General features: G+C 51.9%; 1 protein-coding gene across 1 annotated transcript in view; it reads right to left on the bottom strand.

Moving 5' to 3' along the window:
• Positions 1 to 318: 318 nt before the first annotated feature.
• CAD (carbamoyl-phosphate synthetase 2, aspartate transcarbamylase, and dihydroorotase) overlaps positions 319 to 12693 on the bottom strand; it is a 55855-nt gene continuing 43480 nt past the window's right edge. Inside the window, exons 19-43 of the mRNA XM_075269360.1 lie at positions 11368 to 11466; positions 10748 to 10972; positions 10486 to 10668; positions 10167 to 10385; positions 9935 to 10102; positions 9676 to 9858; positions 9466 to 9570; positions 9141 to 9386; positions 8974 to 9055; positions 8552 to 8718; positions 8311 to 8475; positions 8020 to 8151; positions 7747 to 7948; positions 7430 to 7620; positions 7059 to 7199; positions 6891 to 6986; positions 6580 to 6721; positions 3090 to 3256; positions 2829 to 2903; positions 2536 to 2748; positions 2330 to 2455; positions 1122 to 1277; positions 945 to 1046; positions 761 to 855; positions 319 to 514 (exon numbers count right to left, since the gene is read on the bottom strand). Coding sequence (XP_075125461.1) covers positions 412 to 514; positions 761 to 855; positions 945 to 1046; positions 1122 to 1277; positions 2330 to 2455; positions 2536 to 2748; positions 2829 to 2903; positions 3090 to 3256; positions 6580 to 6721; positions 6891 to 6986; positions 7059 to 7199; positions 7430 to 7620; positions 7747 to 7948; positions 8020 to 8151; positions 8311 to 8475; positions 8552 to 8718; positions 8974 to 9055; positions 9141 to 9386; positions 9466 to 9570; positions 9676 to 9858; positions 9935 to 10102; positions 10167 to 10385; positions 10486 to 10668; positions 10748 to 10972; positions 11368 to 11466 — 3783 coding nt within the window. The 3' untranslated portion in view covers positions 319 to 411. The remainder of the gene's footprint in view (positions 515 to 760; positions 856 to 944; positions 1047 to 1121; positions 1278 to 2329; positions 2456 to 2535; positions 2749 to 2828; positions 2904 to 3089; positions 3257 to 6579; positions 6722 to 6890; positions 6987 to 7058; positions 7200 to 7429; positions 7621 to 7746; positions 7949 to 8019; positions 8152 to 8310; positions 8476 to 8551; positions 8719 to 8973; positions 9056 to 9140; positions 9387 to 9465; positions 9571 to 9675; positions 9859 to 9934; positions 10103 to 10166; positions 10386 to 10485; positions 10669 to 10747; positions 10973 to 11367; positions 11467 to 12693) is intronic.

Below are 12693 nucleotides of genomic sequence, written 5' to 3'. Positions count from 1 at the left end.
CGGGGGCAACCAATAGGGTCTGATGTAGGGAGAGCGCTAATGCAGTGCGCGCACATTGGAGAGAACATAGTGGGGGTTGTAGTTATTGGGGGGGGGGGAATGTGGTGAAATACATAAATCTGAACACGTAGTCACAACACAATCATTGCTGCAGCTCTAGATGTGACTGGAGCCAAAACCTGGGAATTTATAAGTATTCTTAGGTTTAACCTGTGAAGTGCTGCACCGGGCAGACACACACACAGACAGACACACACAATCGGGAAGAATTTTGTGTAAATGATTTTATTTAGAAAAAGTAGTATTATGAGCGAAGTGCGCAGTCACATGGGGTGTCTCTCTGGAGTGCCCGGCACAGGGGTCTCCTCCGCTATTCCTTCAGGGGTTTGGTCCAGTGTGCAGCTCTTGGTGTCAGTACTTTCCCAGGACAGTGGCCAGCAGTGCCATGCGCACATACATGCCATTCCCAGCCTGGCGGAAGTACGCTGCCCGGGGGTCCGAGTCCACTTCATAGCTGGAGAGGAGAACAAGGGAACAGAGGCTGAAAGGGTATAGAGGACGGGTGGGGGGTACACAGCCTATGGATGGAGGCGCCACAGGCAGACTAGCACTCAGTCACTGATATAAAGGGTCAGATAATGGGGTGGAGAGGATGCAGTGACCCCTGGGTCCCAATGCCTGAGGAGCCCTATGGGGGGTCTGCACTGCTATAGGATAGTGAGGGCAGTAGTGGTCTGTACCCAGGGCACCAGCTGCTCACCTGATCTCATTGACTCGCGGCATCGGGTGCATCACAACCATCTTCTTCTTTGCACGGGTCATGATGTGCGGGGTGAGGATGAACTGTCCAAAACACTAAGAACAAAGATGCAGTGTCACACCCACCACCATATCACCCCCACCTGCAATGGTAATAGCCAACGCCTTGCCACCCCTACACCCACCTTGTCGTACTCCTCCTTGCTCTCGAACCTCTCCTTCTGTATGCGAGTCATATACAGCACATCCGTGTCCGGCAGCGCCTCCTCAATACTGTCAAACTCCTCCTGCAAGAGTGCGGACCGTCACCTCCATACTAGAGCGTCACCCATCCCCCGCCCCAGCGGTGCCCCCACACTCACCTGCTTAATTCCCTTGGAAGTCAAAAAGTTAATGATGTCGGAAGGCATGCGCAGGCTGCGCGGCGTCACGTATCGCAGGTTAACACGGTACTGGGTCAGGAGGCAGGCGAGAGAGTGGACAGTGCGGCCATGCTTCAGATCCCCGACCATGGTTATCTAGAGAGGAGCCGAGGTCATATGAGGTGGCGTCATGTACATACATGTGACAACCCCACATGGGAGAATCAGACCACCACATTAAAGGGATTCTATCATTAAAGAACTGGTTTACATGAAACCACTGCAATATGGCCAACAGACATGCGCAGTCGATTGTTTCGTCAGCCATTTTGCTGTAGTCTCCTGTAAGAAGAGGAGTGAGGAGGAGTGAGGAGGAGGAGTGAGGAGGAGGAGTGAGGAGGAGGAGGAGTGAGGAGGAGTGAGGAGGAGGAGGAGTGAGGAGGAGGAGGAGTGAGGAGGAGGAGGAGTGAGGAGGAGGAGGAGTGAGGAGGAGGAGGCGTGAGGAGGAGGAGGCGTGAGGAGGAGGAGGAGTGAGGAGGAGGAGGAGTGAGGAGGAGGAGGAGTGAGGAGGAGGAGTGAGGAGGAGGAGTGAGGAGGAGGAGTGAGGAGGAGGAGTGAGGAGGAGGAGTGAGGAGGAGGAGTGAGGAGGAGGAGTGAGGAGAAGTGAGGAGGAATGAGGAGGATGAGGAGGAGTGAGGAGGAGCGAGGAGGATGAGGAGGAGAATGCCCGATGGAGGAGGAGAATGCCCGATGGAGCAGAAGAAAGGCAGCGCTGGAATTCGCTCATAACAGAGGGCAAGTAGCATAAAGAAGAAAGGTTGAAAAATGGAAGTGCAGACCTGCACAGTAAACGTAAGTGATGAATTTTTATGAAGGCCATTCCTACGTGCTATTAGTTTACAACCGGTTTCTTTAAGGATTGTGAATCAGTTTACTATTAAAGGGACTCTGAGACGGCATCAGGCCACCCCACCCAGACCAAATATGAGTAGGTGCCCCATCTCATACCCTCACAGAACCAGCATGTGCCCCATCCAGAGTACCTTCACAGGAGTATGTGCCCCATCCCTCATGTTCCCAAAGACTGAGCATGTGCCCCATCCCCTGTACCTTCATGTTTCTTGTATCCTGAGGCCTAGCATGCAACCCCATCCCTCATACCCTGCACAGACAACATAAATATGTACCCCCCCCCCCTCTGTACTTACCGTCCTGCCATTGACAGTGCCCAGCTCCTCCCGGATGGTGAAGATGTCAAGCAGCGCCTGTGTCGGGTGTTCTCCCACTCCATCGCCTGCGTTGATCACCGGTTTATGGCAGTGTTTAGCGGCGAGCTGAGGAGAACAGCACAGGAAGAGATAATGCTATGGTGTAGCTGGGGGTGGTTCCGTATAGGCGGTGGCAGCTCACGTACCTCCACGGCACCAGGCTCCGGATGTCTCACCACCAACACGTCCGAGTAACAACTCATGGTCTGAACAGAGTCCGTCAGAGACTCTCCCTTCTGAGAGGACGACGTGGTCTCGGAAAACGTGAGCACTGAACCGCCGAGACGCTGCATGGCCGCCGTGAAAGAGCTGCTGGTGCGAGTGCTCACCTCGAAAAACATGGAGGCCATCACTTTACCCTAAAGGATGAGAGAGTAAAGCCATAAGGAACGGCGGCAGACAGTGGCAAGACAAATCGGGAAGTCAAGACTCCAGGAACCTTCAGAATGTCCACACTGCGCTCCTTCTGCACCAATATCCGCATCGTGTGCGCCACATTAAAGAGGTGCGACATCTGCAAGAGAATGCAACAAGAGAGGGTTAGGCTCCAGTCACACCCAGAGCTGCACGCAAAATCTAACACGTTACAGGTTTGCTCTCAGGCTACAAGTCTCTGCTGCCCTCTGCTGGCTCAGGGCATTAGCAAATGCAGCTCTAGAGGTGAAGGGAGTAGACACCCGTGCCTGCACATGGGGCTCACCTGATCCTTGCTGAACTGCTTGACGGACAGGATGTGCTGCCCTACAAGGGGGCGCTGCAGAAGGGAGGTCTGCACATAGGGGAGGATCGGCACAGTCAGGTTCTGGGGGGACACGAGGCGTGGGATCGGGGGTGGGAGGCTGAAACTGTCCTGGATCACAATGAGCTCTAAAAACGTGAAAGTAAAGAAAATTTATATATATATATATATATATATATATATATATATATATATATATATATATATAATGGATGTTCATCTATGTAGAGGTTGCGGCTGTAGGTGGGGCTACCCACAAACTCCACCCCATCAGTTACTGACACAAAGTCAGGCAGAGGGGAGAGAGTTACCAAAGGAGAGGCTGCACACCCGCCATGACAGGGAGAGGAGGGAGCGGCAATTACCTGCTTCTGGAGACTTCTTCACCATTCGCTCCTTTTGCTCCTCCGCTGCGGACAGAGACAAAGCATGTAGACAGGTCAGAGACGGCAGAACACGTATGTACAGAGACTGGCGTCACCTGCCAAGAGCTGCACTAACCGCTATTTTTTATGGTGCCCCTGAAGAGCGGCAGCCTGGCACATGCAGATCCTGCTCAACTTGAGTTTTTCCCCTTCTGTTTCTTTCCTTGTCTTATTACTCTACTACTCAGGGCATTGCACTATGAGGAACTAGGAGGTTATGGACTTGGAACTCTGCTTGCTTTCCATTCACTCTTTCACTGGGAGCGAATGTGTTTGGAGACCCCGCCTGCAGCCAGGATTCTTTTGTCTACTCCAGAGAGAAGCTTCTGCAGCTCAGGCACACAGCTGGTCTACATGCGGCCAGACCTGCCATTCCCCAAGAAGAGGCTGTAGAGCCAGAACTCAGATGAATAAAAGAAGACAGCATAGACCGGCGCTACCCCCATCATTATGGGCAATGAGAGATCTATTGCAAATAAGATGGATGAACTGGCGAAGGTGACCCGGCATCATCAGGAGTTTCGTGAGTACGAAATGATGCTGTTCGAAGTCACCCCGGACCCCGCTGTTTAAAACTATTTTGTGTGGATAGAATGTGTGACAGCGGTAAAAGGGAGTGAGGAGGTCTTGTGATATTTGTGAATGAAAGATGGTGTAAGCCGGGGTACATTGTAATTAAAGAGGCTCTATTATTGGGAAAAGTCATTTTTAGCTAAGCACATACTTGCATAGTCTAGAAAGGACATGTCACACATACCTTTTGTATGCAAGTCGCCTCAGTAGTTATTAAATAAGTCCATTTTTAGTCATGTGCTAATTATCCACTCCGTGCACTCCAGATTTCAACCAAGTCTCTCTACCAACCACTCTACCCAGCTTCACACAGTATGTAACCTGCCACACAAGAAACAAGACACTGGACTTGCTCTTTGCCAATGTAATGGTGGCAGATAATTCATCAGCCTTTACTGCCTCTAGGTAGATCAGATCACAACTTGGTGCATCTGTGACCGATACACAAGCCACTTGTACGTAGAGAACCAGCTGTTACTTTTACAATGAGGATCTGGCCAGAAGAATGTGTGGCGGCTCTGAAGGATTGTTTTGATACAACTGCATGGGAAGTGCTGGTGGGTTCCCATCTGAATGATATTGAGGGGCTTACACACTGCATAATGGGCTACATAAATTTCTGTGTAGACAACACGGTACCCACAAAAGTGGTGAGGTATGAACTGATATAAAAGCTCTTCTCAAGGAGAAAATGAAAACATTCAGATGTGGAGACAGAAAAAGCAAGTCAACCAACATCCCCTTTCCCCTTACGCCAGGGCCCACCCCACTCTTTGTTCAAACCAATCAAGTTCCTTTTGCACCCAGCTGCCGTCTGGCTACAATCTAATCTTCACAGAGTCTCAAGTGTGTAGGGAAATCAGGAAGATAAAAAGATGACAAGGCTGGAGGACCCAATGGGATAAACACCAGTCCTTAAAATGTGTGGAGACCAACTGGGTGGTGTTATTACACACATGTACAATAGGAGCCTGAAGCGGAGAGTGGTGCCACAACTGTGGAAAACATATTGTTCCAAAGACACCTCATCCAACAGACGTCAACAGTTATAGATCTGTAGCACTAACATCCCACTTGATGAAGGTCCTAGAGAGACTGGTCCTGGCACATCTCCGGCCTCTGGTGAGTTCTGCTCTAGACCCCCTCCAGTTTGCCTATCGGCTGGACATTGGGGTAGATGACGCCATCATGCACCTTCTTCAAAGAGCTTTCTCTCACTTGGAGAAACCCGGGAACACTGAGAATAACGTTCTTTGACTTCTCCAGAACTTTTAACACCATACAGCCAGAGCTACTGAGGGAGAAGCTGAACCTTGGTGGCGTGGACCATCACCTGTCCAACTGGATCCTAGACTACCTGACAAACCGCCCTCAGTATGCGAGAGCCCGAGGCTGTAGCTCTGACACTGATCTGTAGTACGGGGGCACCACAAGGTCCAGTTCTTGCCCCATTTCTCTTCACACTGTACACTGCTGACTTTAGGCACAACTCCTCCAGCTGTTACTTACAGAAGTACTCCGATGACGCTGCTATAGTAGGCCTTATCACTGATGGCAACGATAGGGAATACAGAGACTTAAACTAGGTTTTGTGGACCGGTGCCAGCTGAACCACCTCAGGATTAATGCTGGGAAGACCAAGGAGATGGTGGTGGACTTTAGTAAGCGGAGGCGTGCTCCGAATCCAGTGGACGGGCAGTGAGATAGTCAAGACCTATAAGTACCTGGGTGTTCTCCCCAATAATAAGCTGGACTGGGCTGATCACCTGGAGGTGCTGCACAGAAAGGGCGACAGCAGACTACCTGCTCAGGAGGCTGATGGCCTTTGGAGTCCAGGGGACACTTATTAGGGCCTTTTTCATCTCTGTGGTAGCATCAGCTATATTTTTTGGAGCAGTCTTCTGGGGGAGCAGTATATCAACCAGGGATAGAAGTAGACTTGACAGGCTGATCAGGAGGGACAGCTCTGTCCTGGGGAGCCCTTCGGACCCAGTACAGGTGGTAGGTGACAGAAGGACACTGTCCGTGGTGAGATCCATGCTAGAGAACAACTCTCACCCCATGTACGAGACTGTGATAGCACTGGGCAGTACTGTCAGTGACCGACTGCTTCATCCCAAGTGTGAGAAGGAGCCATCAGAGATGCTTCCTCCCAACCGCGATAACGCGGTATAATCTACATCAGGCCAATCGTAGAGCACTCCGCACAGAGAACTAAATGATCCTGAGTCTTTTTACTTCTTAGTTGATACTTCTTACAGTGATAAAGGGTTAACAATGAGGGGGGTCACATGACTGTGTGTAGCAGTCACCTCCTCCCTATCACTGCTGTCAGGTCTGTAGTCAGATGGGCGGGCATACACGGGGCAGTATAATGAGAGATTATAACACCTCTGCTTGTTGTCACTGACCTGGTCCTACTCACACAGCTGAGACAGACAGAACAGACTCACCAGGTACCACGAGGTCAGAGGAGCGATGGATTGTGGGGGGTAGATGGAAGCGGGCGTCTCCGATGGGACCGGTTCTGCGGGGGCTGGGTGCACGGCTGCGGACTGTTTCAGTATGCATGACAGGGCGGTGACACTCTGGAGTCTGAGAAGATAAAGAGACATATGGCGGACAAAAGGCTTAACAGATCATTAGCATATGTGGCCACGCCTCAGTGATTGCTGTGGAATCCTGGGTTGTGTCATGTGCCCTCATCAGGGGGAGGGGCCACATGCAGTTATGTAGATTTTATTCTGACCCTGCCCCCTCTTACCTTTATGACCTCTATTGGGGGTGCTGGGGGTGAGGTTGCGACTAGGGGTGGAGCCCATTTTCTGACATCTTGACCATATCCAGCAGGTACTAGGACCTATGAGACAGACAGTGAGCACAGTGCGGGGAGTCTGGCAGAGGGGATGATGGGGGTTGTATGTCCTGGTACCTGGCCATCTATATAGGCGACCTCTCCACGCAGGACCACCCTGCGCACCGCGCCCTTCAGCTTCATGCCTTCAAATGGGGTCCACTTAGACTTGGTGAACTGCATGGACTGTGGAACGATCCACTCCTGCTCTAGATCCACCTGAGGGAGGGGAGGAGACATGGTGAGGAGTGGCGGGGGCCGAGATGAAAGACAGTGAGGAGCGGGAGGCAACAAGACAGACAGTGAGGAGCCACAGGGGAGAGCGAGACAATAGAGAGCGAGAAACAACAAGGGGAAAGAGGCATGGGATACAGACGTGAGAAAGCAAATAACACAGCAAGGGACAGGAGCAGTGAAACAGGGACTGGTAGGTGACAGTGGGCTCTCACCTCTATGTACGTGTTCTCCTGCACTGGAAGGGAGAAGATTTTTCGGGGGTTCTCATAAAGCCTTTTGATGATGTCATCGATGGTCAGGCGTCCCTCACTGACTGCGGTCAGTAGCAGAGGCAGCATGGTCTCCAGGCCCGGGTAACCAGGAGGGGGGTTAGGACTTTCCTTCTCCTCTACAGAGTGAGGGGCTGTGAGCAGAGATACCACAGGTTACCCCAGAGCCCATGGGGTAGGGCAGAGAGAGAACCACAGGTTACCCCAGAGCACATGGGGGAGGGCGGGGGGGCTGTTACAAACGCCAGGGTTGTTCTCACCATGATCAGTGGCAAAGCAATCAATAACATCCAGGTTGTCCCACAGAGCCTGCAGGTCTTCTCTGGTGCCCAGCATGGGGCGCACCTGACCCCGCTTCTGACCCAGCCAATCCAAGTCATCCAGACATAAGAACAGGTGATGAGGAGCCACCTCACAGGTCACACGGATACCCCTCTGCTTGGCGGCCTTGATGAGGAGGATCTGGGGGGAGACATCAGCTGATCAGTGGTGGTCTTACGAGGATCTTCACATAAGACTGGACAGGAACTCACCTCCTCCTTCTTGGACACATGGCAGATGTGCACCGAACGCTTGTACAACTGCGCTACCGTCAAGATGGCAGCAACTGTCTGGTTCTCAGCATGAGCCACAATGGGCAAGTGAGCCGGCCACTTCTCAAAATGCTGAAAACAGAGGAGGGAGGGGGTGGGGAAAGTCTAAAATGGAGGAAATGACCTTCTGGAACTGTAGTGGGGTCCAGAGATAACCCCCAGACACAGACCAACTGGCGCCAAGATACTCCCTGCCTCCAGATACTAATGCCCCACCTCAGTGGTGCTCACCTCCATCCACAGGGACATGTTGTCCATCTTCAGCTGCGAGTACGTGTCATTCAGATACATCTTCAGTCCGGCCGCCGAATTGGCAATTGGGGTGATGGAACCGGCGTTCTCTGAACAAGCGCCAAGAAACAGGGCAAAATCACAACGGGCGCCGGCTTCTGCCAACTGAGGGGGAAAACTAAGGGTTAACAGAGCTGAGCACAAGCACCTGAACACCTCAGGACCTACTGACGTTACTAACCTTCTGTGCCATCGAGAAGGTGTCAGCATCTGTGATGGCAGGACTGGTATTGGGCATGGCGCACACCATGGTCACACCGCCAGCCAGCGCCGCCGCCGTCCCGGAGGAGAAGTCTTCCTTGTGTGTGGCTCCCGGCTCCCGCAGGTGGACGTGGACGTCAATCAGACCTGAGCAAAGAGAAACCAAAATGAACAGGACGACAACGGCACCCAGCAAGCTCTGCCCGATTATGTCCTATTCTGCCATCCCTGTACCTCTCTAGTCTCCAGCACCTCCACACCACCCCTGCATCCTTCTAACCTCCCACCCTAGCCACCACTGCACCGCTCGAGTCATCCAAGTCCCTACATCTCCACCCTCGGATCCCATGCCCCGCAGTACTCCCACAAGGATCCAGTTGTCTGGTCTCTCCGGCCCTTCACCTGGCAGACGGATGAGCTTCTGGGAGGTCATACAGTCCACATGGGTCTTCACAGGAGGAGCTGCTCTGATTAGTCGCAGAGCCTAAGGGAGAAGTAGAAGATATGGAGTATCGTCCTGACACTACACCAGCACAGAGCTGTCCCTGCGCCCCCCACCACCTCCTCACCTCCACAAACAACTTGGTACATTTGATGTCAACGATGAGGGGCACAGAGTAGTCCACAGCCAGACGGCGGGTACGATATCCATGTGTCACAAAGGAGGAAAGCCGGCGCCCCCCAGCGTTCCTCATGGAGAGGTTGATGACCAGGTCAAAGTGGTTCTCGGAGAGATGGTCCATGATGCTGCGCTGCTTCTCCTTCAGGGAGCCATCAGAGTCTGCCTCCTCAAAGGGCCAATTCAAGGACTTCACCTGCAGACAAGATGGTGTCCATTATACAGGACCACTATGACCCTTACAGGGGGCATAGCTATGGGTCAGCGGATGTTACCTTGATGCCATGCTCTGTGTAGAAGTCTGCGGTGCCTACGCTGGCGTACAGGCTGTATCCCAGGCTCTCCAGGGTCCGCACCGTGGGCAGGAGCTCGCTCTTATTCTGCAAGACAGACAGCCCAACAGTCAGTGACCAACTCCAATCACATCCAGAGCTTCAGGAGCCCACATCTATGTACTGCTGCCCTGACCCCCACCCTGCTCTCACCTTGTAGCTCCCAATGGTCAGCAGGATGTTGTTCTGGGGGATCTTGAAGCCTGTGCTCAGCATGGCCTTCAGATACGCCTCATAGCGGTTCTCCCCGAAGCAGGCGACTTCCCCCGTGCTGGCCATCTCCACCCCAAGGACAACGTCAGCTCCAGCCAGACGGGAGAAGGAGAACAGCGGTACCTGAGAAGAACCAAGGTTAGACGGGAGGTAAATGTTGGTGGATGAGCAGGTCAGAGGTAAGGACACCGCCACTAACCTTTACTCCCACAATTCCCAAGCCATTCATAAGTCCCACTGACTCCACCTCCTCACCCATGACGACTTGTGTGGATAGGGCCACCAAATCTACGCCAAGAGTCTTGGAGACGAAGGGGAAGGATCGGGAGACCCGGACATTGCACTCGATTACCTTCAGCTGATCGTCCTGTGGAAAGATCTTAGGTGAGGATACAATATGAGGCAGCAAGCTATGTGATGCATGTTGTTACCTTGGCAATGAGCTGTAGGTTGAAGGGCCCAGTTACATGGAGCTTCATCCCCACCGAGTGCACAATGGCCTTGATACTCTCCAGAGTTTTGGGGGTGATGTCCTGGGCAGGGGTGACCAGCGTGGCATCTCCAGAATGTACCCCTGCATTCTCCACGTGTTCAGAAATGGCCACTGCGATCACCTCCCCATCACAGGCCACGGCGTCCACATCAATCTCCTGGTTACAGATGATACGGTCAGTGAGTGAGATTATCAGCTGGGAGGAGAGACATCACAAGATGTGACTCTGTCCCTCCTCTGGACCTGACCACACCAACCTTGGCTTCCTGGATGAACTTTGAGATGACCACCGGATGCTCCTTAGACACGGCCACAGCGCTGGAGAGGAACTTCTCAAGATCTTCATCGGAATAAGCCACATTCATGGCGGCGCCACTCAGGACGTAAGACGGCCGCACCACACAGGGATATCCGACTGTGTTACAGAACTGCAGCGCAGACTGGAGATGGAAGAAGATAGAAGGTCAGAAACAATGGGGTTACCAGGACGTTACCACATCCCCCAAAATGTCACCTCACCTGTGTGTCTGAGAGCTCCTTCCACTGTGGCTGACTGATCCCGATTATGTCCAGCATGCGCGAGAACTTGAAGCGGTTTTCAGCGGAGTCTATGGACTTGGGGGAGGTGCCCTGAATACGACAACCCTGGTGGTGCAAGGCCATGGCCATGTTATTGGGGAGCTGCCCCCCCATGGACAAGATGATCCCTTTAGGGTTCTCCAGCTCATAGATGTCCATGACCACCTGTGGCACAAAGATAACATGGTCCAACACATTGACCAAGAGAATTCCCCCCTCCCCCCCACCAATCCCTAAAATCCATAATATCACAATTTCCATAATGAGGCCCCCCAGCTGGCCTTGGGGAAAAAAAAAAAAAAAACACAAAACAAAAAAAAAACAAAAACAACCCCTGCTGATCCCTACACCATAGCCCCTATAAAATGAAACACTGGACCTTACACCATAGGCACCAGTAAAAGGCCACCCTAGCGTAGGTCCCTACACTACAACGCCAGGAGTGAGGACTCCCAACCCCAATGATTGGGGGCCACTGATCCCTACACTAGAGCCCACTAGACAGCCATCTTCCTTCTTATACACAAGTCATAAAAAAAAAAAAAAAAAAATTATATGACCTCAAAGGAAATCTCATCGAAGTAGAGGCGGTCACACATGTCGTAGTCTGTGCTCACAGTCTCCGGGTTATAATTCACCATGATTGTCTTGTAGCCCATCTGTGAGGAGGAAGACCAAGAATGAAATCCTACATAGGGTGGGATTTATTCTGCAGCATGGAGCTCACAACGGACAGTGTCCTTCTGTCACCCACAACTTGTACTGGGTCCAGGGGGCTCCCCAGGACAGAGCTGGGCCTTCTAATCAGTCTGTCAGGTCTGTTTCTGTCCCTGGTCGATATGCTGCTCCCCCAGCAGGCCACACCAAAGAAGATGGCTGAAGCAACCACAGAGTTGAAGAAGGCCCTAAAAAGTGTCCCCTGGACTCCGAAGGCCCTCAGCCTCCTGAGCAGGTAGAGCCTGCTGTGACCCTTTTTGCGCAACACCTCCAGATCATCGGCCCAGTCCAGCTTCTTATTACGGAGCACACCCAAGTACTTATAGGTCTGGATTATCTCAATACACTTCTCCACTTACTAAAGTCTACCACCATCTCCTTGGTCTTCCCAGCATTAATCCTGAGGTGGTTCCACTGGCACCATTCCACAATATCCCGGCTTAAGTCTCTGCACTCCCTGTCATCTCTGTCAGTGATAAGACCTACTATTGCAGGGTCATCGGAATACTTCTGTAAGTAACAGCTGGATGAGTTGTACCTAAAGTCAGCAGTGTACAGTGTGAACAGAAATGTTGTTGGTTGACATGCTGGTGAGGGCAAAGCTGGAGTGAAATAAAATCTGTTTAAGAATAGATTAAGCTCGTTTTCCTGTGTCCTATCTGGAGACCTGCCTTCTGCCTATGCCTTAAGGCTATTCCACACTTTGCTGACACTTCTGTCTGATGCTCCATCTCTCGCCTGTAGTTGGCTTTCCCCTCCCTAATCCATTGCCTCAGCTCTTTTTGCACATCCCCAAGGCATCTCTTATCACCAGATCTAAAGACTCTTTCTCCTTGAGAGAGTTTATACCTGGTTTATTATTAGAGAAACACTTCACCACTTTTGTTGGTGCTTTGTGGACTACACAGAAATTAATGTAGTCCGTTATGCTGTGTGCAAGTCTCTCAGTCATCTAGAGCCCTTCCCATGTAGTTGTATTAAAAACAGTCTCTCAGAGCCTTGACATTCTCCTGTGAGCAGATCCTCACGGTACGAGTTGTGGTTGTCTGCGTACGAGGGGCTTGTACATCGGTCTGAGATGCACCAGGTTGTGATCTGATCTACCTAGGGGCAGTAGTGCAGATGAGTTATATGCATCCCTTACGTTGGGAAAGAGCAAGTCCAGTGTT

This window comes from Leptodactylus fuscus, chromosome 3 (genome assembly GCF_031893055.1).
Source record: "Leptodactylus fuscus isolate aLepFus1 chromosome 3, aLepFus1.hap2, whole genome shotgun sequence".
Taxonomy (NCBI): Eukaryota; Metazoa; Chordata; class Amphibia; order Anura; family Leptodactylidae; genus Leptodactylus; species Leptodactylus fuscus.
This window is presented reverse-complemented; position numbering and strand designations above follow the sequence as displayed.